General features: G+C 40.2%; 1 protein-coding gene across 1 annotated transcript; it reads right to left on the bottom strand.

Moving 5' to 3' along the window:
• Positions 1 to 176: 176 nt before the first annotated feature.
• LOC121370210 lies at positions 177 to 27,746 on the bottom strand. Its single transcript, XM_041495325.1, has 10 exons — positions 26,554 to 27,746; positions 17,520 to 20,174; positions 15,552 to 15,703; positions 14,268 to 14,329; positions 13,356 to 13,638; positions 12,904 to 13,087; positions 12,498 to 12,733; positions 7,993 to 8,140; positions 804 to 889; positions 177 to 185 (listed from the first exon to the last, which is right to left on the bottom strand). Exons 1-10 carry the CDS (start codon positions 27,686 to 27,688, stop codon positions 177 to 179), a joined length of 4,950 nt encoding a protein of 1,649 aa, XP_041351259.1. The 5' UTR covers positions 27,689 to 27,746.
• Positions 27,747 to 27,928: the final 182 nt, after the last annotated feature.

The following is a 27,928-nucleotide window of genomic DNA, read 5'->3' as shown; positions in this document are numbered from 1 at the left end:
ACAGACTGACACTACAGACACTACATACTGACACTAGACACAGACTGATACTACTGACACTACAGACAGTGTACAGACTGATACTACTGACACTACAGACACAGACTGATACTACTGACACTACAGACACAGACCGATACTACTGATACTACAGACTGACACTGTACATGCTGATACTACTGACACTGCAGAAACAGACTGAATGAATGAATGAATGTTTAACAACACCCCAGCACGAGACACAGACTGATATTGTACAGACTGATACTACAGACTGATACTACAGACTGATACTACTGACACTGTACAGACTGATACTACAGACACAGACTGATACTACTGACACTGTACAGACTGATACTACTGACACTACAGACTGACACTGCACAGACTGACACTACATACACTGTACAGACTGACACTAGACAATGTGCAGATTGACACTGCAAACACTGTACAGACTGACACTGCAGATACTGTATAGACTGACACTACAGATACAGACTGATACTACTATAGACTGATATTACTGACTGACATTACAGACACTGTACAGACTGATACTACTGACACAGACTGACACTACAAACACTGATACTACTGACACTGCACAGACTGACACTACACACAATGTGAAGACTGACACTGTACAGACTGACACTGCAGATACTGTACAGACTGACACTGCAGACACTGTACAGACTGACACTACAGATACTGTATAGACTGACACTACAGATTGACACTACTGATAACGTACAGACTACGTTTAGACAGTACAGACTGCTGTTTAGACAGTATACCTGACAGTGTTGATTCATAGGCTGGACACACTTCTGACACAGATGGCAGTGATTTCGTTTATTGGTGACCTCATTGCACACCTCACCTAAAAATACACACACACACCAGTATCAACACACACCGATATCAACTCTCGCACACGCACACACACACACTCAGACACACCCATACCCAATATCAACACATATATACCAATATCAACTCACACACATACACCCCCAATATCAACTCACACCACACCCCAATATCAACTCGCACACACTAATATCAACTCACACACACACACACACACACCAATATCACCTCACACATAAACACACACCAATATCAACTCACGTACACACCCCAACATCAACATACACAAAAATAATATAATGCAAAACTCAAGAAGAAGCGTTATTTACTGTAGTATATGGACCAGAAAAATCTGTAGGTGTGACATTGGTTTATCAAAATCAACAAGCATTCTGAGTACTTCTGAAGCAATACGTCCCCTACCTGGCCCTTAATTTCAAGAGCCACAACTCTGTCAAACATGGATATATTCCATTTTGACAGAGTTATTGCCCTTAAGTAAATTCCCATGAATAGGATTGTATCAGAGACTTTCCGACAGGTGGCGCTCGTGCACTATATACCATTCCGGTTTTTAAATTTGTATTTTAACGCACCAATCGGTATATCCACTCTATTATTCCCGACCTAATTGTGAGAATATAATATATGTAACTGAAGCGTAGAACGGCTAAAAATTAAAGTAAATAATAAAAATCTACGAAATTCCGCAGTTGGTGGTTAAAAAAAACAAATGGAAGAATAAAAAAGAACAAAATAATATTCAGTCAAATCATGGGTTTTCCCCAACCACGTAGGCTACTCCCTACTGTTCTTACAAATTTCTATCATATATCCACCATGCCAAAACCATTAAATGTGTACATATTTGACTGATAATACTTGAGTTTCGGCAATAAAAAAACGGTAATAGCATTTAATAAAGTTTTAATTTGTAAAACGCCATGTTCCATTCTTAGCTGTTTACTTCCAGGTTCTATTCAATGTTTGTTATCGTGATTTAATATGAAGATATAATCATGGTTCATACACTTCTATTAAGAAAAGTCCACTGTAAATGATCTTAATCATGGTTCATACACTTCTATTAAGAAAAGTCCACTGTAAATTATCTTAATCATGGTTCATACACTTATCTATAAAGCAAATGCATGACTTTCCATGATTTCCACTCATAATGAAATTAACAGCAATTAAAAACTGCTTTAGACATTATACTCTTTTTTTTTCTCCAAAGGCTGTAAGAGTAATAAATTATAAATTAAAGAAACAAAATACAGGTATTTTACAAATGTGGATTTCTAAAACCAGATGCAGCAAGAAATAATTATGACTATATATAAAAGTACACTTATGGTTTACTAATAGTTTAAAGTGAATATAGGTACACCAATTAACTTAACACTAATTACATTAATTTCAAGAGATGCATTACATGCAGTATTCACACATGGCTTGTTTCATGTTCAATATATATAAACAATAACTATCTGGTATTTATATTTTCAGTCCAGCAGGGTGGCTTTTTTCAATGCCATGCTAGAATTTATCATAATGTAGTCAACATACTCCCCCAAAAAGTAAAAGTATTATAAACTGTTATACAGCTTAACAGTCACTGCAGAATAAAATGTTGGGATTTTGCTACATTTGTCCAAAATAGTCTAGTTTGGCAAAAAAAAAAAAAAAAAAAAAACACACAAAAAAAAGACTACATTTGTGCTCTTTTTAACTTAAAATAAAATTTTAAAAAGGGAAAAATAATCAGTTTAAGCCTTTTTTTTTTTAAGGTAGGGTCGGTTTCAAGAAACATTTTTTTTTGACACCTTAAAGGAGAGGACAATTAAGGCATTTGGCCTGGTATGCATATTTAACGATATATAATGCACATTATTGCTTAATATCAACACGTATAATCGTATAGTTAATTAATAAAACGGTTAAATGTGACGGCTATTATATATAACGGGCGCAGCCATTTTGTACCATCTCAGTGAGTACGCCCTCTGGCGAGCTGGTGGTTACGTAATGCTTAACGCATCACGTCAGGAACGAGCCTTAGAACTAGAGAAACACAATCTACCTGGTTTTTGCGGGATGATAAATAGTCATACATTGCAATGTTCTGTAATAATACACATCCCAGTAAGCCAGTAATAAGTATATCCAGTACTATATATATTATTATTCAATACAAAATAAAATGCCATTGTCAAAGCGGCTACACAACAAGTCGAAACAATTAACAATGTTTTGCCCATGCATTAATCTACGTACTGAAATGATACACGGAGTGCTTTCTTAGTTAATTGGTCTATGCTGTTTGTTGCTTCTACCTGTAATTCCTGATTGGCAGGTGTGTATTTGATTGGTAACCAGTTAATTGACGCTGTCTAGACACAAAAATACCGGTATTGTGGAATATTACCTGTCGCCCCTAAAATTGTAATGGACATGGTTTATTACTGTATTGATTAAGTAGACTTTTCCATCTAAAACCACAGAACTGACCAATTACGTAGTCCCAAAGAAAAAAAAATCATCACTTGGGTATCGTGGGTTGTCGTTTTTGCTCCAACGTAGCATATCAATAGGCCTAATAGTGTAAATTTTTCCTTTGGATTATTAAACAGAGAAAAATACTATAACCCCATTTTGTTCCGTTAATGCAACTTGAAATATATTTTTAAATAGTTTATTATATTATTGCGTCATTTATGCTGTTTTACAAGTCAGGTTGATCAAAGAGAAGCGCCTTGTCGAAAATTACTGCTTTTGTTTACACTGTACATACAGGAGATGGTCAGGAGCTGACGTCACTTCGCCCCAAGCTATCCCACCGGACGTCACAAAAACGAAACAAAATGGCTGCCCCCAGTTAGCAGGAATAATCATGTTTTTTTATTAACTCTAAAATTACGTGTTTTTAATTTGCTAAAGTGTCAGTATGTGTTGGTGGTCCGGGTATGCATCTTTCCAACACATAAGGCTCTTGTTGGAGTTGACCCTACCTTTAATGGGCACACCACATCTCACTACTCTGTCTATATTGTATGTATGCTATTTACATGTCTCGAACAATTTTTTTCTTCTTCAAATTGTGTATTAGGGGCTGTGGAAGAGGTGAGGGCCGATAGGGCCATGGTCTCCTCTTTTTTCCTTTTACTGTGCTCAAAAGTGGAGATACCATAGGTCCTATGTTAACATCTGATATTTACTGATATTTAAACTTATTACACACACACACACACACACACACACACACACACTTACTCATTTACTCTCTCACTCTCTCTCCACAACCTTTTAACTGACAGCACACTACTGGTACCCCACCCCATCCCCACTTTCAAATACAATGTACATAAATTATAAAAAGTGTATTGTCTCTAAAACATTTTTTCTTTTAGTCTTTGAAATTATTGATTAAAAATAAAAAAATTAATTAATTAATAATCGACAACAAACATGAACAATGCCATGGGGGATAGGACGAACCCACCAAAACCCTCCCCCTCACCAAAAAGCAGTGAACAAAAGACACAAATAAACAAATGTCCACATAGCATACATAAACGGAAGAAAATATTATATTTCAACTAGATTTTATTCAAATAATATATTTATAAATAAAAAAAAATTAAAAATCTACACACCGACAAGGGATAGGTTTTTGGCAATGACACACAAACGTCTCGTTTTCCAGCGATTCACTATTGTTTTTTTGTTGTTGTTGTTGTTGTTGTATTTTGTCATATACTAGATCCGTTATGCAGTCCAGACATTCTTTGTGCAATGTCTGAAAAAACATGATCACTTTTCCTGTTCGTACAGAGGTGGACAAAGTAATTTTATACGACCATGGCTTCAAATCACACTACGGAACAGCTGTTTAAAGCGAGACTATAGGGTATACAGTAACGATGCGACCTCTAAGGAGGAGATAATTTCTGGGTGTTCGCCATTAAACTTGATCTGGCCATAACTCCCTCAACAATAGTACTGGTGATGTCAAAAGTAGGTCATGGTGACCTAGTGATGGTATGCTACACAACACCACCCCAAGTTGTACTTGCATGATAGGTTTGATGATCCTTTATGAATTGATAAGGTTGCGGTGAATTCATAATGACATTCAGCCATAACCTGTCAATGACGGGCATATAAAAATGGGTAAATGCCCATGAAAGTCAAGCTCCAGCTGCAACTGTATATGTTAAAGCCATACCAAAACTTTCAGTTCAATATCGCAAGGCATTCTAAAAAAAAAGACAGACAGATATGAAACATTTAGTCTGGTTGAACCGGCAGGGTACTAATAACTCTCTTTTAATAGTACCTTCGCACTAGGATAATCACTGAGGTTTGTTTGGACAGTGAATGGGGCCAGGAACACACTCCTTTAGTTTGACTAATAACTCATATAGTGTATACTGACCTTCACACTAGGATAATCAGTAGGAGGCGCAGCACTGTGGTTTGTTTGGACAGTGAATGGGGCCAGGAACACATTCCTTTAGTTTGACTAATAACTCATATAGTGTATACTGACCTTCACACTAGGATAATCACTGTGGTTTGTTTGGACAGTGAATGGGGCCAGGAACACACTCCTTCAGTTTGACTAATAACTCATATAGTGTATACTGACCTTCACACTAGGATAATCACTGTGGTTTGTTTGGACAGTGAATGGGGCCAGGAACACACTAGGATAATCATTGTGGTTTGTTTGGACAGTGAATGGGGCCAGGAATACACTGGGATAATCACTGTGGTTTGTTTGGACAGTGAATGGGGCCAGGAACACACTGGGATAATCACTGTGGTTTGTTTAGACAGTGAATGGGGCCAGGAACACACCACTTTAGTTTGACTAATAACTCATATAGTGTATACTGACCTTCACACTAGGATAATCACTGTGGTTTGTTTGAACAGTGAATGGGGCCAGGAACACACTCCTTTAATTTGACTAATAACTCATATAGTGTATACTGACCTTCACACTAGGATAATCAGTAGGAGGCGCGGCCATGTGGTTTGTTTGGACAGTGAATGGGGCCAGGAACACACTCCTTTAGTTTGACTAATAACTCATATAGTGTATACTGACTGTTACACTAGGATAATCAGGAGGCACAGCACTGTGGTTTGTCTGGACAGTGAATGGGGCCAGGAACACACTCCTTTAGTTTGACTAAAAACTCATATAGTGTATACTGACCTTTACACTAGGATAATCAGTAGGAGGCACGGCACTGTGGTTTGTTTGGACAGTGAATGGGGCCAGGAACACACTACTTTAGTTTGACTAATAACTCATATAGTGTATACTGACCTTTACACCAGGAGAATCTGTAGGAGGCACGGCACTGTGGTTTGTTTGGACAGTGAATGGGGCCAGGAACACACTGCTTTAGTTTAACTAATAACTCATATAGTGTATACTGACCTTCACACTAGGATAATCACTGTGGTTTGTTTGGACAGTGAATGGGGCCAGGAACACACTCCTTTAGTTTGACTAATAACTCATATAGTGTATACTGACCTTTACACCAGGAGAATCTGTAGGAGGCACGGCACTGTGGTTTGTTTGGACAGTGAATGGGGCCAGGAACACACTCCTTTAGTTTAACTAATAACTCATATAGTGTATACTGACCTTCACACTAGGATAATCACTGTGGTTTGTTTGGACAGTGAATGGGGCCAGGAACACACTCCTTTAATTTGACTAATAACTCATATAGTGTATACTGACCTTCACACTAGGATAATCAGTAGGAGGCGCGGCCATGTGGTTTGTTTGGACAGTGAATGGGGCCAGGAACACACTCCTTTAGTTTGACTAAAAACTCATATAGTGTATACTGACCTTCACACTAGGATAATCACTGTGGTTTGTTTGGACAGTGAATGGGGCCAGGAACACACTCCTTCAGTTTGACTAATAACTCATATAGTGTATACTGACTGTTACACTAGGATAATCAGTAGGAGGCACGGCACTGTGGTTTGTCTGGACAGTGAATGGGGCCAGGAACACACTCCTTTAGTTTGACTAATAACTCATATAGTGTATACTGACTGTTACACTAGGATAATCAGGAGGCACAGCACTGTGGTTTGTCTGGACAGTGAATGGGGCCAGGAACACACTCCTTTAGTTTGACTAATAACTCATATAGTGTATACTGACTGTTACACTAGGATAATCAGTAGGAGGCACGGCACTGTGGTTTGTCTGGACAGTGAATGGGGCCAGGAACACACTCCTTTAGTTTGACTAATAACTCATATAGTGTATACTGACTGTTACACTAGGATAATCAGTAGGAGGCACGCACTGTGGTTTGTCTGGACAGTGAATGGGGCCAGGAACACACTCCTTTAGTTTGACTAATAACTCATATAGTGTATACTGACCTTTACACTAGGATAATCAGTAGGAGGCATGGCACTGTGGTTTGTTTGGACAGTGAATGGGGCCAGGAACACACTCCTTTAGTTTGACTAATAACTCATATAGTGTATACTGACCTTTACACTAGGATAATCAGTAGGAGGCACGGCACTGTGGTTTGTTTGGACAGTGAATGGGGCCAGGAACACACTCCTTTAGTTTGACTAATAACTTATATAGTGTATACTGACTGTTACACCAGGATAATCTGTAGGAGGCACGGCACTGTGGTTTGTCTGGACAGTGAATGGGGCCAGGAACACACTCCTTTAGTTTGACTAATAACTCATATAGTGTATACTGACTGTTACACTAGGATAATCAGGAGGCGCAGCACTGTGGTTTGTCTGGACAGTGAATGGGGCCAGGAACACACTCCTTTAGTTTGACTAATAACTCATATAGTGTATACTGACCTTTACACTAGGATAATCAGTAGGAGGCATGGCACTGTGGTTTGTTTGGACAGTGAATGGGGCCAGGAACACACTCCTTTAGTTTGACTAATAACTCATATAGTGTATATTGACCTTTACACCAGGAGAATCTGTAGGAGGCACGGCACTGTGGTTTGTTTGGACAGTGAATGGGGCCAGGAACACACTCCTTTAGTTTGACTAATAACTCATATAGTGTATACTGACCTTTACACCAGGAGAATCTATAGGAGGCACGGCACTGTGGTTTGTTTGGACAGTGAATGGGACCAGGAACACACTCCTTCAGTTTGACGACGACGTCACAACACTGTAGTACAATCTCTCTCATCAACACTTTCTCAAGATCAGTTTCCTACAGTGAAAACAGCACTCATTTCACAGAGTTTAACTAGGTAACACAAGCTATAGTAAAAACAGCACTCATTTCACATAGTGTGACTAGGCACAAACACCCTATAGTGAAAACAGCACTCATGCCACAAAGTGTGACTAGGCACAAACACCCTATAGTGAAAACAGCACTCATTTGACACAGTGTGACTAGGCACAAACACCCTATAGTGAAAACAGCACTCATGCCACAAAGTGTGACTAGGCACAAACAACCTATAGTAAAAACAGCACTCATTTCACATAGTGTGACTAGGTACAAACACCCTATAGTGAAAACAGCACTCATGCCACAAAGTGTGACTAGGCACAAACACCCTATAGTGAAAACAGCACTCATGCCACAAAGTGTGACTAGGCACAAACACCCTATAGTGAAAACAGCACTCATTTGACACAGTGTGACTAGGCACAAACAACCTATAGTGAAAACAGCACTCATTTGACACACTGTGACTAGGCACAAACAACCTATAGTGAAAACAGCACTCATTTGACACACTGTGACTAGGCACAAACAACCTATAGTGAAAACAGCACTCATCTGACACAATGTGACTAGGCACAAACAACCTATAGTGAAAACAGCACTCATTTGACACACTGTGACTAGGCACAAACACCCTATAGTGAAAACAGCACTCATCTGACACAATGTGACTAGGCACAAATAACCTATAGTGAAAACAGCACTCATTTGACACACTGTGACTAGGCACAAACAACCTATAGTGAAAACAGCACTCATCTGACACGGTGTGACTAGGCACAAACAACCTATAGTGAAAACAGCACTCATGCCACAAAGTGTGACTAGGCACAAACACCCTATAGTGAAAACAGCACTCATTTGACACAATGTGACTAGGCACAAACAACCTATAGTGAAAACAGCACTCATTTGACACACTGTGACTAGGCACAAACAACCTATAGTGAAAACAGCACTCATCTGACACGGTGTGACTAGGCACAAACACCCTATAGTGAAAACAGCACTCATCTGACACAATGTGACTAGGCACAAACAACCTATAGTGAAAACAGCACTCATTTGACACACTGTGACTAGGCACAAACAACCTATAGTGAAAACAGCACTCATCTGACACGGTGTGACTAGGCACAAACAACCTATAGTGAAAACAGCACTCATGCCACAAAGTGTGACTAGGCACAAACACCCTATAGTGAAAACAGCACTCATTTGACACAATGTGACTAGGCACAAACAACCTATAGTGAAAACAGCACTCATCTGACACAGTGTGTTTTGCGGTGTACTTGGTATATGTTTTGTGGTGTACCTGGTGTTTTGTTGTGTACTTGGTATATGTTTTGTGGTGTACCTGGTATATGTTTTGTTGTGTAGCTGGTATGTTTTGTTGTGTATCTGGTATATGTTTTGTTGTGTAGCTGGTATGTTTTGTTGTGTATCTGGTATATGTTTTGTTGTGTAGCTGGTATGTTTTGTTGTGTATCTGGTATATGTTTTCTTGTGTAGCTGGTATGTTTTGTTGTGTATCTGATATGTTTTGTGGTGTACTTGGTATATGTTTTGTGGTGTACCTAGTATGTTTTGTTGTGTACCTAGTATGTTTTGTGGTGTACCTGGTATATGTTTTGTTGTGTACCTGATATGTTTTGTTGTGTACCTGATGTTTTGTTGTGTACCTAGTATGTTTTGTGGTGTACCTGGTATATATTTTGTTGTGTACCTGATATGTTTTGTGGTGTACCTAGTATCTTTTGTTGTGTACCTAGTATGTTTTGTTGTGTATCTGGTATATGTTTTGTTGTGTACCTGATATGTTTTGTTGTGTACCTAGTATGTTTTATGGTGTACCTGGTATATGTTTTGTTGTGTACCTGATATGTTTTGTGGTGTACATGGTATATGTTTTGTTGTGTACCTGGTATGTTTTGTTGTGTACCTGGTATATGTTTTGTTGTGTACTTGGTATATGTTTTGTTGTGTACCTGGTATGTTTTGTTGTGTACCTGGTATATGTTTTGTGGTGTACCTGGTATGTTTTGTTGTGTACTTGGTATATGTTTTGTTGTGTACCTGGTATGTTTTGTGGTGTACCTGGTATATGTTTTGTGGTGTACTTGGTATATGTTTTGTTGTGTACCTGGTATATGTTTTGTTGTGTACCTGGTATATGTTTTGTTGTGTACCTGGTATATGTTTTGTGGTGTACTTGGTATATGTTTTGTTGTGTACCTGGTATATGTTTTGTGGTGTACTTGGTATATGATTTGTTGTGTACCTGGTATGTTTTGTTGTGTACTTGGTATATGTTTTGCGGTGTACTTGGTATATGTTTTGTGGTGTACCTGGTGTTTTGTTGTGTACTTGGTATATGTTTTGTGGTGTACCTGGTATATGTTTTGTTGTGTAGCTGGTATGTTTTGTTGTGTATCTGGTATATGTTTTGTTGTGTAGCTGGTATGTTTTGTTGTGTACCTGATATGTTTTGTGGTGTACTTGGTATATGTTTTGTGGTGTACCTAGTATGTTTTGTTGTGTACCTAGTATGTTTTGTGGTGTACCTGGTATATGTTTTGTTGTGTACCTGATATGTTTTGTTGTGTACCTGATGTTTTGTGGTGTACCTGGTATATGTTTTGTGGTGTACCTGGTATATGTTTTGTTGTGTACCTGATATGTTTTGTGGTGTACCTAGTATCTTTTGTTGTGTATCTGGTATATGTTTTGTTGTGTACCTGATATGTTTTGTTGTGTACCTAGTATGTTTTATGGTGTACCTGGTATATGTTTTGTTGTGTACCTGATATGTTTTGTGGTGTACTTGGTATATGTTTTGTGGTGTACCTGGTATATGTTTTGTTGTGTACCTGATATGTTTTGTGGTGTACCTGGTATATGTTTTGTGGTGTACCTGGTATATGTTTTGTGGTGTACCTGGTATGTTTTGTTGTGTACCTGGTATATGTTTTGTTGTGTACCTGGTATGTTTTGTTGGGTACCTGGTATGTTTTGTTGTGTACCTGGTATGTTTTGTTGTGTACCTGGTATATGTTTTGTTGTGTACCTGGTATATGTTTTGGTGTGTACCTGGTATGTTTTGTTGTGTACCTGGTACCTGGTATATGTTTTGTGTACCTGTACCTGGTGGTGGTACCTGGTTTTTTTGTGTACCTGGTATGTTTTGTTGTGTACCTGGTATGTTTTGTGGTGTACCTGTTTATGTTTTGTTGTGTACTTGGTATGTTTTGTTGTGTACCTGGTATGTTTTGTTGTGTACCTGGTATATGTTTTGTGGTGTACCTGGTATGTTTTGTTGTGTACTTGGTATATGTTTTGTTGTGTACTTGGTATATGTTTTGTTGTGTACCTGGTATGTTTTGTGGTGTACCTGGTATATGTTTTGTTGTGTACCTGGTATATGTTTTGTTGTGTACCTGGTATATGTTTTGTGGTGTACCTGGTATGTTTTGTTGTGTACTTGGTATATGTTTTGTGGTGTACTTGGTATATGTTTGTACCTGTGGTGTGTACTTGGTATATGTTTTGTGTACCTGTGTACCTGGTATATGTTTTGTTGTGTACCTGGTATGTTTTGTTGTGTACCTGGTATATGTTTTGTTGTGTACCTGGTATGTTTTGTTGTGTACCTGGTATATGTTTTGTTGTGTACCTGGTATGTTTTGTTGTGTACCTGGTATATGTTTTGTGGTGTACTTGGTATATGTTTTGTGGTGTACCTAGTATGTTTTGTTGTGTACCTGGTATGTTTTGTTGTGTACCTGATATGTTTTGTGGTGTACTTGGTATATGTTTTGTGGTGTACCTAGTATGTTTTGTTGTGTACCTAGTATGTTTTGTGGTGTACCTGGTATATGTTTTGTTGTGTACCTGATATGTTTTGTTGTGTACCTAGTATGTTTTGTGGTGTACCTGGTATATGTTTTGTTGTGTACCTGATATGTTTTGTGGTGTACCTAGTATCTTTTGTTGTGTACCTAGTATGTTTTGTTGTGTATCTGGTATATGTTTTGTTGTGTACCTGATATGTTTTGTTGTGTACCTAGTATGTTTTATGGTGTACCTGGTATATGTTTTGTTGTGTACCTGATATGTTTTGTGGTGTACTTGGTATATGTTTTGTGGTGTACCTGGTATATGTTTTGTTGTGTACCTGATATGTTTTGTGGTGTACCTGGTATATGTTTTGTTGTGTACCTAGTATGTTTTGTGGTGTACCTGGTATATGTTTTGTTGTGTACCTGATATGTTTTGTTGTGTACCTGGTATATGTTTTGTTGTGTACCTGATATGTTTTGTTGTGTACCTGGTATATGTTTTGCATAAGGCAGGCATCAAGACACGCCATGTCGACGGCGACACCCATCTTGTCCAGCATGTTAAGTGGATTGTCGCAGCTGTAACACACACAGCAGTCGGAGCACACCGTGCCTTGCTTACGACACGGACACATCTTAGATCGACAACCACCTACACAGCTGCATCCGGGCTCACTGGGGACGATCTTATTGTTGTTAGAATCAGCAGTTGACGATGGGGGCACTACAATTTATAAAATAATGAAAATACAACAACTGTATTAGTGTAATATTTTGTGTATCTTGTTCAGACATTTTTTTTCAGCTGTAGAAAAAATCTCTCAAATATACTTTGCCTATTGGTCACTAATTTTGGATTTGATGTTAAATTAAATGTTAAACATGTTCACATACTATTCTGTATTTGTGTTGAATTTTGTGACTTCAGATGCATTGTCACATCTGTTGTCTGCTTGTGATTCTCTAGCTTTTTCTGTGGATTCACAATGAGAGGGCGCAGCAGCATCTCACAAAATCTGTCGCTGAACTCGGCAAAACACTGCTTCACTTTGTCTACGCTTGAACTTCGCAATGTAATCTGAAAATATTAAAAACACTTCCTCACTTTGTCTACTCTCAACTTCACAATGTAATCTGAAAATATTAAAAACACTTCCTCACTTTGAAGTTTGCAATGTAATCTGAAAATTTTAAACTTCACTTTGCCTACACTCAAACTTCACAATGTAATCTGAAAATATTAAAAACACAAAATGGCACTGCCACCTACTTGTAAACACTGATTATAAGTATATACTATTTTTTTTCACCACAAAAGCAAGCTATAGCCTGATATAAACACTCACAAAGTGGTAGGGAGCAATGGGGAGGTATCCCCCGGTGACGTCAACGTGTTTTGACCGATCGTAGCACGGCATGTGACTGTAATGCAGCTTGGGCCTGCTGGAGTCGGATACCCGCGTACCCAGGAACATGAGAGGACTCTTTGATAACTCAACGATCACGTGCTTGTCATGACCCCACAGGTGAACGATCGTCTCAAAAGGGACCTCCACCGCCGCCAGCTGTTTGATACACGACAACACCGTATTTGTTGTCTCGTTCAGCTGTAACTCGTACACCAGTTTTCTATCGGTATACAGAACGAAGCAAAGCACAAATAATACATTGGCTACTGGGTAACATAGTAATATTGACAATGGTTATTTACAAATATCATAAACAATTTTTTCTTGTATAAAAATCTAAACCTTATAAAAACTTTAAAACTAATTCTGAGTGAAATAAGATTCCACTGGTCAACATTTTTTCTACAAAATACATCCTTCCTCATCAACTTGTTCACATAACAAATCTAGTTGGAAATCATCTTTACAAGTTTACTGAGTACATTACTCTTATGGAAAAAATTAATTTAATTGTAGCTTTTTCGAAAGCAAAACAAAACAATTAAAATACATTTTAACTTAATTTTATATAAACACCCACTAAATACAGGAAACCAACTATATAAAAAATATTTATCATGAAAACCTTTAATAGAAACAATTGGTGCATTACATTATAAGCTGTTTTTTCAAAGAAAAATTATGTAACCAAAATATATTAACAATCTTATATAAACACCCACTAGATTTAGCAAACCAACAAAGAAATAAAGACATCACAGAGTTCTGTAACATACAAGAAATAGTCTATTAAGTCTTTCCTAGTGTTTTCCCTACATTAATGTATCTATACACCAGTCACTACGATACCTTCGACTGAACAGTATCTTTATCTTTGATGTCCTATCACCATTCGTTCCACTACATGAAAACTGAAATAGGAAATATATATATGCTTGGCCTGACATGTTGCTAACAGTACATATCTGTCTGTCTGTGTCCGTCTGTGTGTGTGTGTCTGTCTGTCTCTGTGTCTGTGTGTCTGTCTGTCTGTGTGTGTGTGTGTGTGTGTGTGTGTGTGTGTGTGCGCGTGTGTATACACACACTGTTAGCAACATGACAGGCTCTACAAATCGAGTTATAATACTTATAGTAACTATGAAACAAGGTAATAGTAACTATGAAACAAGGTATTTTTTATACAGTACCAAGACTTACATTACTGTGAATACAAAGATTTGTTATAATCAAAATGCTATAAAAGTAGGCATTCTTTAGTTACTGAGTTTTACTCTTAAAGGTTCAATTACACTGGAGAGCGGTAACGGACAGTGGAGAATGGAAAGTGGTAAACCGCACGGTTTTTTTAATTACACACAGCGAGTGTAATTTTGGGTTTTTAAACAAATAGCTTACTATTTTGGCGCGTAAAAGATGGTGAAGACAAGAAAAAGTGAAAAGGAGATGTTACTGTTGAAAATTTTAGTTAGGACACAGAGACGTGTGTTTGATCATACAGTATAGAGGGTATTTCTCAACTTCTGTAATCAATCGCTCCACCGACATGATGACTACACATGGTGGATATGACGTCATACATCTAGTCCTGATTGGCTGAACTCCTAAATTTACCGCACGTCATTTGAGAAAAATCGCTTAACGTTTTATCCCCAGCGGTTTACCGCTCTGCCGTCGGGCCGTTCCATGCTCAGTGTAATTGGTTCTATGTAAAAGCACTAGTTCCATGTTTTCCCCGCGTGGTTTTCCATTACCACTCTCCAGTGTAATTGGTTCTATGTAAAAGCACTAGTTCCATGTTTTCCCCGCGTGGTTTTCCGTTACCACTCTCCAGTGTAATTGGGCCGTAACACTAGCATTCTCTTCACCAGAGTGCAAAATGTAAAGACACTGAGATGAAAATTACATTAGCAAAAAATTGCTAAATATTTTGCAGGATTTGAACAGTAGGATGCTTATTATACTTTTTTCATTAAAAAACAAAACACACACACCACCTAACAACTTATGACAGGACGTTTTGAGGTGGCACAATAATTAGTGATTTCTGGACAAATCAGAAGTTTTGTCATCTCCACTGATCAACACTGATTAACACTAATTGTTAAGACTGAAATATAAACAAAATGTGAGCACCTTATAGTTACCGATGCGGAGTTCACTGATGAGGAAGTGTCTGGGTTTGGGCTTGCTTTCTCGGGAATACCCGTCGCTCCGAACCATCTGCACCATTTCAGCATCCTCCTCAGAACACTGGTACATCAGACTTTGAGGGTCCACTGTACAAACTGTGGGTAACGATGCAGTGAGACAGTTTGTAAAATCTATACTTCACTTCAACATCTGTCATCTATTGCACTTTTTTTTTTAAAGTGAATGAAATTATGGAAGTTTCAATGACAATTTGACAAAATGTTTTGCTAACTTTGTATTTTATGAGCAATAAACACCTACACACGTGTAATGCTCATCTGCTATAAACACCTATACACGTGTAACGCTGATCTGCTATAAACACCTATACACGTGTAACACTCATCAGCTATAAACACCCATACACGTGTAACGCTGATCTGCTATAAACACCTATACACGTGTAACGCTCATCAGCTATAAACACCCATACACGTGTAACGCTGATCTGCAATAAACACCTATACAGGTGTAATGCTGATCTGCTATAAACACCTATACATGTGTATCACTCATCTGCTATAAACACCTATACACGTGTTACGCTGATCTGCTATAAACCTGTAGATAAAACTGTCAGTAAAAAGGGATGGAGGGTCTTTTTTGTCCTATTATATTTTACAATCTGATTTTGATAAGGCCGGAAAAAATACTTGTTTCCTATTACATGCTGGAAAAATATAGGGTAGGTAGGTAGGAAAAACATTTTATTTTGGTAAATAATTTTATTTATGGATATTAAATAAAGGTGTTGACTACCGGTATTCAAAATAACCTCTGCATGTATAGAAATGCATTATGCAAACCAACAATACCATTCATCACAGTGTTTTCCCTAGAAATGAAGTAAGGCATGGTAAAGTGACGTTTTGGGGGCATATTTTATGTGCAGTTTTAAATATAAGGGCTTTTTTTTTCATTATACAATTTTCAAAAGGACAAAAACCTTATGGCCATTTTATTTTCTATATCTATTTCATAACTTAATTTAAAAAAGGAAAGTTCCCAGTGACCACTTACAACAAATAACGAAACATATTGAGATCTTACTGACATGTAATCATTTGATTTGGCAGTAAACTCCATCAGTATCGGTAAACATTCCCTCCCCTAGTTTATCAGAAGGTCACTAAATTTCTACAAGGCCAGTTTGTCGCTGGAGTAAATCATTAAATATAGTTATTATTATTATCATTATTATTAATCGGAACACCTCGCTATGCTAGATGTACAGTAAATTGGAAAAAATTGCATATATTCGTGAAAACAATTTTGCGACTCTTCGCCCGATATCTCACGAAAGTTAGCAAACTTCAATTTGAAGGGAAGTAACTCCATCAATCAATTGTTAGAAGAAAACATTTCGTAGCTAACGGGTCGCCAATAAAACTAAATTTGCGACAGTAAAACCACTGATGTACGTTCACAAATCGGAAAACACAGTAGGGTTATTCCCTAAATGATACCAAATTAGTGCTTGTGATAGTTTTGGAATGTTTTCGTGGAAATTGTTATTATATTAAACAAACTTTTTTTGATATACAAAAAAAGTTTTAGGGTCGGCAGGTTCAAATTAGGGTCAGTATAACCAGAAACAAACAATATTTTATGATACGCCTAATACACTTTCACACTAGTGTACTCTTTCACACTAGTGTACTACATGTTCAATAAGTGCCATATATCACCCATATTTACTACATGGGTTGTACTATATAAATTTTAGATGATCACCAAGTGGCAAATGACACTGTCCTAGTAACAATTTTTAAACATTTTAATTTTTAAAATTAAAAAAATATTTAACACATATTGTAGAGCTACCCTTTAAGAATATTTAGTAGAGATTACCATTAGAATGGCTTAGTGGAAAATAAGTATAGTATAAGATAACCAGTTAAAGATAAATACCTGGCTGTTGTCTAGATGTATCAGTTGTTCTCGTGTATGACACTGCAGACAACGAGGCTTGTGAATTCAGGGACGACACATCATTAGAAAATAAACTTCTCTGTACATTTGGTGATGGCATCCTGGACACACTTTCCAAAGATGGAGTGTAAAACACATGCTGCGTCTGCTGACTACATGGTCTCTGAATGGAATCACCGACATCTTTCCCCAGAGTGTGGACAGACTGGTTCACCCAGCAGTTAGACTGGTTCCAACTGGACATTTGCATACTGTTCTGTCCAAGCACTCCCGAGACTGCAGGCACAGCTACCTCTACTGGATGTGTCTGAGATGATGACATCATGGCAGTAATGTTGTTCTCATAAAAGTTAGACATACCTGGTGGGAAGCTGGCAGAAACTGGTGGTAAAGTATCACAGTGGAGAGTGGGAAAATAGGCAGGACACGGATTAGAGTACACATCGGATGACACTGGCACCTTACTGTTCATGTTCCAGTCTGTCTGTTGGTAAAGGTGATCTGGGACGACGGACATCTTACCGGAACCAGATTTGTATTCGGTACAACTTGTTGATGGATGGTCAACTCGAAGATCCAGTGGCACTGTCAGAGTATTTGCTGAAACATGTGGCATATTGGTCCCATCATTTCGTCCATGCCGGTCAACATGCTCACCAAAGTCTGCTCTCAACAAGCCATACAGCAATGAAAGGTCAGTCTTACTGCTGGAACAATGGGTTGACATCACACTTTGTCCTGCATCCTTGGTCTCAAATGTTTTGTCAGCTCTAACAGGAACATAACTTTTGAGGTTACTAGACTTTTGATTCCTACACAAGTAATTGCTTTTGCTACAAAAATCCTCAGTGCTCCCTTGTTCACATAGTACCATATTTGTTTTCTGAATAGAACTGTTTTGTTCATATTTGCCTTCCATCATCAAAGTTCTGTCACAGAGATTACTGTTCCTGTCTGTAGATTCTTTTAAACTATCACTTTTGTTAAGTAATGACCATGATACATCTGACCGAGTCTGTGAATTGTCAGAACTTAACTCCACTGCTGAATGAACTGACTGAATGTGTTGATCATCACTTGTTGCCTTGACGGTATGTGAACACGACACACTGTTTACTGCTGTACACACCAGTTCATCACCATCACTTGTTGTACTGTCTGTATGGTCTCGTTTCATTCTATTTGTGTGCATCAACTGTGTCCTATCACAGCTAACTTTCAATGGGCTTCCTGTAACACTTTCAGCTGATGTTTGTACTGGTAAAAAGGGACCATTACTGTTTGAGCCAGCATGTATTTTGTCACCACTACAAACTGAATTACTACCTTTTAAGGTTGCTGCATCATCATCCTCCTCCTCATCTGTACCTTCTGATGTTTCATCCAACTCAGAATCAGAAGACTCTGCTCCGGGTAACAAGCTGGCGGTGTCTATCAAGTCCTTCACGGTCCTGTTACTCAAGGCTTTCCTTGTACATATATAGGATCTGTTGCAAATTGTAATGGGAACACAATCTTTGTTGAGGAAATCATTAAACACAGGTTTGATCTTCTTAGCTTTGGTATCGTTCGATTGGGACTGGTGAAGTAAATAAATCATCTGGTGAATATCGCTGACTTTGGCAGCTATGGGCTGATAGTTGAGTCTCTGTGTATACGGGTCATTAACATTGTACTGGATGGAGAGCTGTCCATCAGGAGTGCCTTTCACTGAAGATAATAGGTTATCAGGAAGAATCACACTTCCACGTGCTGCACCAAAGAAGAATGGCATCAGAGGTTTTGCTGCTGACTTTGTTGAGGATTTTGCAGAACTGTCAACTGTCTGTGGTAAGACAGGGGCAGCGTAACAAGGATTCAAACATGGAGTTTTCACACCGTCAAGAATAGGGTTACTGTCAAATCCTGCTGTATCTTGCCAGTGGCGTTTTGTGGCTCTGTGAGGTGAAATGACATTATATTTAATATTTGTTTTGTCCATTTTTTCATGTAACAATTCTTTATCTTCTGCAGTGCTGTGAAAAGTGTTTCTTTGTGCCGTTGGGGAACACTGTATATCACCATGCTGGAACAAGCCATCAGAGTTTCTGTTTATTGTGTGTGTTGTGTACAAATGGGGATTAGTCACCGACATGCTGCAGTTACTTGAAGTATCTGAAAAACAATTCAGATCACTGTGGGAAGTACCTGATGCAGATGTGTGTTGATGAACTACTGGTGTAGATGGTGAGTGTTGATGGTCCTCCATGATAGAGGTGCTGGGATGACCAGATGCTGAGTGTTGACAATCTACTGAGGTAGACATGTGCCGATGATCTTTTACGGTAGCAGTACTAGTATGACTTGAGGTAGACATCAAGTTTTGATGATCTTCTGATGAACGTGAGTGTTGATGATCCACTAAGGCAGTGGTGTTGGTATGACCTGATGTAGATGAAAGTTGATGATTTACTGCAATAGATGTTGAGTGTTGATGATTTACTGAATCAGATGTAGATGCTGAGTGTTGATGATTTACCAGTGTAGTGGTATGAGAATGCTGATCAGCTTGGCTATCACTTGGACCAGACATGTGACGACTGTCAAGTGAGGTACACTCTCTGTCACTTTTGTTAGTATTAACAAAATTCCAATCTACAAAACAAAAAATAATAATAATAAATTAATCATATTTATAACTGCAGTACTAATTTAATGTTAGGAGCGGTGGTCACAGTAATGGTCTAGTGACAAAATCTACAGAGGAAAGTTACCACTGTGACTAAATATCTTTTTACAAATATCCACCAAAGGTAAGATTTGTAACGAATATAGAGGGTGGCAAATATACACACAAAGATAAGGTACCAAATACAAATCGTCATGGATACCTAAATGCCATGTGAAACAAATGTGTAACAAACACTAGTAACATCACCAAGTTTCTGATCCATTAAAATGTTGTTTTTCTAGGAAGGAAAACATATCTGTGTGTTCAAAAGCTAGTGAGTGTCGGTCACTGTACTATATAACATCACATGCAGTACTAGACACTCACTTGGCACACTTGTAATGTTTGGCCTCAGACCTCACTGTGAAAACAATTGAGGGTTCCAGTGTTTAATTATTTCCCAAACATAGGTTATGGGGGGCCATTTAAGATTCTACTATATTGATACCATATCAATTCACATTCTAAGAAGAGCCAAATATTACTTTCCTTGAATTAAGGTCAGGGGAGTGATGGGCAGCGAGAGTGATGGGCAGCGAGAGTGATGGGCAGCGAGAGTGCAGTGAGAGTGATGGGCAGCGAGAGTGATGGGCAGCGAGAGTGCAGTGAGAGTGATGGGCAGCGAGAGTGCAGTGAGAGTGATGAGAGTGATGGAGAGTGAGGGCAGTGAGAGTGATGGGCAGCGAGAGTGATGGGCAGCGAGAGTGATGGGCAGTGAGAGTGATGGGCAGCGAGAGTGATGGGCAGCGAGAGTGCAGTGAGAGTGATGGGCAGCGAGAGTGATGGGCAGCGAGAGTGATGGGCAGCGAGAGTGCAGTGAGAGTGATGGGCAGCGAGAGTGATGGGCAGCGAGAGTGATGGGCAGTGAGAGTGATGGGCAGCGAGAGTGATGAGAGTGATGGGCAGCGAGAGTGATGGGCAGCAAGAGGGCAGTGAGAGTGATGGGCAGCGAGAGTGATGGGCAGCGAGAGTGATGGGCAGCGAGAGTGGCAGTGAGAGTGATGGGCAACGAGAGTGATGGGCAGCGAGAGTGATGGGCAGCGAGAGTGATGGGCAGCGAGAGGGCAGTGAGAGTGATGGGCAGTGAGAGTGATGGGCAGCGAGAGTGATGGGCAGCGAGAGTGATGGGCAGCGAGAGTGATGGGCAGCAAGAGGGCAGTGAGAGTGATGGGCAGTGAGAGTGATGGGCAGCAAGAGGGCAGTGAGAGTGATGGGCAGTGAGAGTGATGGGCAGCGAGAGTGATGGGCAGCGAGAGTGATGGGCAGCAAGAGGGCAGTGAGAGTGATGGGCAGCAAGAGTGATGGGCAGCAAGAGGGCAGTGAGAGTGATGGGCAGTGAGAGTGATGGGCAGTGAGAGTGATGGGCAGCGAGAGTGATGGGCAGCGAGAGTGATGGGCAGCAAGAGGGCAGTGAGAGTGATGGGCAGCGAGAGTGATGGGCAGCGAGAGTGATGGGCAGCAAGAGGGCAGCGAGAGTGATGGGCAGCAAGAGGGCAGTGAGAGTGATGGGCAGCGAGAGTGATGGGCAGCAAGAGGGCAGCAAGAGTGATGGGCAGCAAGAGTGATGGGCAGCGAGAGTGATGGGCAGCAAGAGGGCAGTGAGAGTGATGGGCAGCAAGAGTGGGCAGCGAGAGTGATGGGCAGCAGCGAGAGTGCAGTGAGAGTGATGGGCAGCGAGAGTGATGGGCAGCGAGAGTGCAGAGGGCAGTGAGAGTGATGGGCAGCGAGAGTGATGGGCAGCGAAGAGGGCAGTGAGAGTGATGGACAGTGAGAGTGATGGGCAGAGAGTGATGGGCAGAGAGTGCAGTGAGAGTGATGGGCAGAAAGTGAGGGCAGTGAGAGTGATGGGCAGCAGAGTGATGGGCAGCGAGAGTGATGGGCAGCGAGAGGGCAGTGAGAGTGATGGGCAGCGAGAGTGATGGGCAGCGAGAGAGGGCAGTGAGAGTGCAGTGAGAGTGATGGGCAGTGATGGGGGCAGCGAGAGTGATGGGCAGTGAGAGTGATGGGCAGCAGAGTGATGGGCAGCGAGAGTGGGAGTGATGGGCAGCGAGAGTGCAGCGAGAGGGCAGTGAGAGTGATGGGCAGCGAGAGTGATGGGCAGCAAGAGGGCAGTGAGAGTGATGGGCAGCAAGAGGGCAGTGAGAGTGATGGGCAGCGAGAGTGATGGGCAGCAAGAGGGCAGTGAGAGTGATTGCAGTGAGAGTGATGGGCAGAAAGAGGGCAGTGAGAGTGATGGGCAGAAAGAGGGCAGTGAGAGTGATGGGCAGAAATAGGGCAGTGAGAGTGATGGGCAGCAAGAGTGATGGGCAGCGAGTGATGGGCAGCGAGAGTGATGGGCAGCGAGAGGGCAGTGAGAGTGATGGGCAGCGAGAGTGATGGGCAGAAAGAGGGCAGTGAGAGTGATGGGCAGCAAGAGGGCAGTGAGAGTGATGGGCAGCGAGAGTGATGGGCAGCGAGAGTGAGCGAGAGTGATGGGCAGCAGAGTGAGGGGCAGCAAGAGGGCAGTGAGAGTGATGGGCAGTGAGAGTGATGGGCAGCGAGAGTGATGGGCAGCAAGAGGGCAGTGAGAGTGATGGGCAGCAAGAGGGCAGTGAGAGTGATGGGCAGAAAGAGGGCAGTGAGAGTGATGGGCAGCGAGAGTGATGGGCAGCAAGAGGGCAGTGAGAGTGATGGGCAGCATGAGAGTGAGAGTGATGGGCAGCGAGAGTGATGGGCAGCGAGGGCAGTGAGAGTGATGGGGCAGCGAGAGTGATGGGCAGCAAGAGGGCAGTGAGAGTGATGGGCAGCGAGAGTGATGGGCAGCAAGAGGGCAGTGAGAGTGATGGGCAGCGAGAGTGATGGGCAGTGAGAGTGATGGGCAGAAAGAGGGCAGTGAGAGTGATGGGCAGCGAGAGTGATGGGCAGCAAGAGGGCAGTGAGAGTGATGGGCAGCGAGAGTGATGGGCAGCAAGAGTGATGGGCAGCAAGAGGGGCAGCAGATGGGCAGCAAGAGGGCAGCAAGAGGGCAGTGAGAGTGATGGGCAGCGAGAGTGATGGGCAGAAAGAGGGCAGTGAGAGTGATGGGCAGAAAGAGGGCAGTGAGAGTGATGGGCAGCAAGAGTGATGGGCAGCGAGAGTGATGGCTCACTTTAAACAGCGAGGTCAGAAATATTTTCAGAGATGTCTCGTTGAATGAGATTACTGGTATTCAAACTAGAAATTTACTGACTACTCTGTTGAGATAGCACAACTGCAGCATAAAAGTATTGTAACATGCACACACAGGATCATTAAGCAGTACAGTAAAAGTATTGTAACATGCACACAGAGGATCATTAAGCAGTACAGTAAAAGTAACATGCACACAGAGGATCATTAAGCAGTACAGTAAAAGTATTGTAACATGCACACAGAGGATCATTAAGCAGTACAGTAAAAGTAACATGCACACAGAGGATCATTAAGCAGTACAGTAAAAGTAACATGCACACAGAGGATCATTAAGCAGTACAGTAAAAGTAACATGCACACAGAGGATCATTAAGCAGTACAGTAAAAGTATTGTAACATGCACACAGAGGATCATTAAGCAGTACAGTAAAAGTAACATGCACACAGAGGATCATTAAGCAGTACAGTAAAAGTATTGTAACATGCACACAGAGGATCATTAAGCAGTACAGTAAAAGTATTGTAACATGCACACAGAGGATCATTAAGCAGTACAGTAAAAGTAACATGCACACAGAGGATCATTAAGCAGTACAGTAAAAGTATTGTAACATGCACACAGAGGATCATTAAGCAGTACAGTAAAAGTATTGTAACATGCGCACAGAGGATCATTAAGCAGTACAGTAAAAGTAACATGCACACAGAGGATCATTAAGCAGTACAGTAAAAGTAACATGCACACAGAGGATCATTAAGCAGTACAGTAAAAGTAACATGCACACAGAGGATCATTAAGCAGTACAGTAAAAGTATTGTAACATGCACACAGGGGATCATTAAGCAGTACAGTAAAAGTAACATGCACACAGAGGATCATTAAGCAGTACAGTAAAAGTATTGTAACATGCACATAGAGGATCATTAAGCCGTACAGTAAAAGTATTGTAACATGCACACAGGGGATCATTAAGCAGTACAGTAAAAGTAACATGCACACAGAGGATCATTAAGCAGTACAGTAAAAGTAACATGCACACAGAGGATCATTAAGCAGTACAGTAAAAGTAACATGCACACAGAGGATCATTAAGCAGTACAGTAAAAGTATTGTAACATGCACACAGGGGATCATTAAGCAGTACAGTAAAAGTAACATGCACACAGAGGATCATTAAGCAGTACAGTAAAAGTATTGTAACATGCACATAGAGGATCATTAAGCCGTACAGTAAAAGTATTGTAACATGCACACAGGGGATCATTAAGCAGTACAGTAAAAGTAACATGCACACAGAGGATCATTAAGCAGTACAGTAAAAGTAACATGCACACAGAGGATCATTAAGCAGTACAGTAAAAGTATTGTAACATGCACACAGAGGATCATTAAGCAGTACAGTAAAAGTAACATGCACACAGAGGATCATTAAGCAGTACAGTAAAAGTATTGTAACATGCACACAGAGGATCATTAAGCAGTACAGTAAAAGTATTGTAACATGCACACAGAGGATCATTAAGCAGTACAGTAAAAGTAACATGCACACAGAGGATCATTAAGCAGTACAGTAAAAGTATTGTAACATGCACACAGAGGATCATTAAGCAGTACAGTAAAAGTATTGTAACATGCGCACAGAGGATCATTAAGCAGTACAGTAAAAGTAACATGCACACAGAGGATCATTAAGCAGTACAGTAAAAGTAACATGCACACAGAGGATCATTAAGCAGTACAGTAAAAGTAACATGCACACAGAGGATCATTAAGCAGTACAGTAAAAGTATTGTAACATGCACACAGGGGATCATTAAGCAGTACAGTAAAAGTAACATGCACACAGAGGATCATTAAGCAGTACAGTAAAAGTATTGTAACATGCACACAGAGGATCATTAAGCAGTACAGTAAAAGTATTGTAACATGCACACAGAGGATCATTAAGCAGTACAGTAAAAGTATTGTAACATGCACACAGAGGATCATTAAGCAGTACAGTAAAAGTAATATGCACACAGAGGATCATTAAGCAGTACAGTAAAAGTATTGTAACATGCACACAGAGGATCATTAAGCAGTACAGTAAAAGTATTGTAACATGCACATAAAGGATCATTAAGCAGTACAGTAAAAGTAATATGCACATAGAGGATCATTAAGCAGTACAGTAAAAGTATTGTAACATGCACATAAAGGATCATTAAGCAGTACAGTAAAAGTAATATGCACACAGAGGATCATTAAGCAGTACAGTAAAAGTATTGTAACATGCACATAAAGGATCATTAAGCAGTACAGTAAAAGTATTGTAACATGCACACAGAGGATCATTAAGCAGTACAGTAAAAGTATTGTAACATGCACACAAAGGATCATTAAGCAGTACAGTAAAAGTATTGTAACATGCACATAGAGGATCATTAAGCCGTACAGTAAAAGTATTGTAACATGCACACAGGGGATCATTAAGCAGTACAGTAAAAGTAACATGCACACAGAGGATCATTAAGCAGTACAGTAAAAGTATTGTAACATGCACACAGAGGATCATTAAGCAGTACAGTAAAAGTATTGTAACATGCACACAGAGGATCATTAAGCAGTACAGTAAAAGTATTGTAACATGCACACAGAGGATCATTAAGCAGTACAGTAAAAGCCTCTGAGAACTGAAGATTTGCACAAATCATTTATGGGTTACACATAAACAAATTCAGATAACCCATTTCGCTTTTGCGTTACCCATTATGACCATAACACACAAATGAAAAATGGGTTATTCAAAACTCACAATTTTCAGAGGCCTAAAATATGTTTTAATTTGGGGTAACGAGGAGTACAAACACTACAATATGTTTTAATTTGGGGTAACGAGGAGTACAAACGCTAAAATATGTTTTAATTTGGGGTAACGAGGAGTACAAACGCTACAATGGTACAGGTTGTTGTTCACAAACACTTCCGTGTGTTGGTATCCCTCTACAAAATAGCACCACATGAGTCAAATATTTTAACAACATCTGAGTTTACTTCGAGATATCAACACTTAAAAAAACAATTATTGACAAGAATATATAAAAAGTCTTGTCAATAATTTTGTAATTGCAATGCTTCAATGTTATGAAATAAACATCCAGCAGAAAACCTACCAATCACATGACTGTTGTCACCATGTAGCAAGTTGAGAACACTGGCCCACTGAATACTCTTCTTGTGCTTTTCAGACATCTTTTCCAAATCACATCCCTTCTCACCATCAACATTAGCATCAGCTCGTTTCTTGGAATCATTTGTCTGCATGGTAGAAGCCAGTTCACTGACAGTGTGCCAGGAATAAGATGATTCATCTACATTCGACATCACATAGAACTTCTGACTTGTATCAGCAGAACTGTGACTAGTGTTGGCATCACTGATGTCTGTGTCAGCCCGGACAGGATCCACACTAGAGGGATTCTCTCTATCATCACTGATGTCTGTGTCAGCCCGGACAGGATCCACACTAGAGGGATTCTCTCTATCATCAGTGCTACATTCAGCTGACTTCTGTGACAAAGTGTACTTTTCTTGCTCACCACAAAGCCATCCTCTATTGTCATATGTTGTGTTATTCTGGACGTCTGTGTCACAATCAAACAAGCGCTGACCATCCATCTCGTACATGGTGGTATTAGAACAGTCCTGGTGAGGTGTGGCAGGACTCACTTCACTCACTGACGTCTCATGTCCACAGTTCAAGTCTGACCTGGGAGTGCTCACTGACATCTCATGTCCACAGTTCATGTCTGACCTGGGAGTGCTCACTGACGTCTCATGTCCACCGTTCAAGTCTGACCTGGGGGTGCTCACTGATGTCTCATGTTCACAGTTCAAGTCTGACCTGGGAGTGTTCACTGATGTCTCATGTCCACAGTTCAAGTCTGACCTGGGAGTGCTCACTGACGTCTCATGTCCACAGTTCAAGTCTGACCTGGGGGTGCTCACTGATGTCTCATGTCCACAGTTCAAGTCTGACCTGGGGATGCTCACTGATGTATCATGTCCACAGTTCAAGTCTGACCTGGGAGTGCTAACTGTCGGTTGCTCTGATGACTTGATACAGAATGTACGAGTAGTCTCATCTTCAGGATTTATTTCACTCACTGATGTCTCATGTCCACAGTTCAAGTCTGACCTGGGTGTGTTGACTGATGGTTGGTCTAAAGTCTTGCTGCAGAACTTACGAGCAGTATCATCTTCAGACATCTGCCTGGATTCTTTATCTTCATCCTCAACCTCCGACATTCTGCTTATCTCACATCTGTAAAAAAAACGAGAATTCCATGCAAGCTTTTCAAGTTTATAGACAAATGAAAGAGCGTAAAAAATCTAGCATGTGCCCAACCTTTTGGTATCATAACCATCAAGTAACTCCCATAACGGTCATTTTGAGAATTTATAGAGGCTACAAGGAACCAATTTTAAAAAGGGGAGCCAGAGTTAATCCATAACAGTGAAGAGAGATCGAATTTAACAACAGCACAA

This window comes from Gigantopelta aegis, chromosome 4, assembly GCF_016097555.1.
Source record: "Gigantopelta aegis isolate Gae_Host chromosome 4, Gae_host_genome, whole genome shotgun sequence".
Lineage (NCBI taxonomy): Eukaryota > Metazoa > Mollusca > Gastropoda > Neomphalida > Peltospiridae > Gigantopelta > Gigantopelta aegis.
Note: the sequence above shows the minus strand (reverse complement) of the source record. Positions and strands in the feature narration are given on the sequence as shown.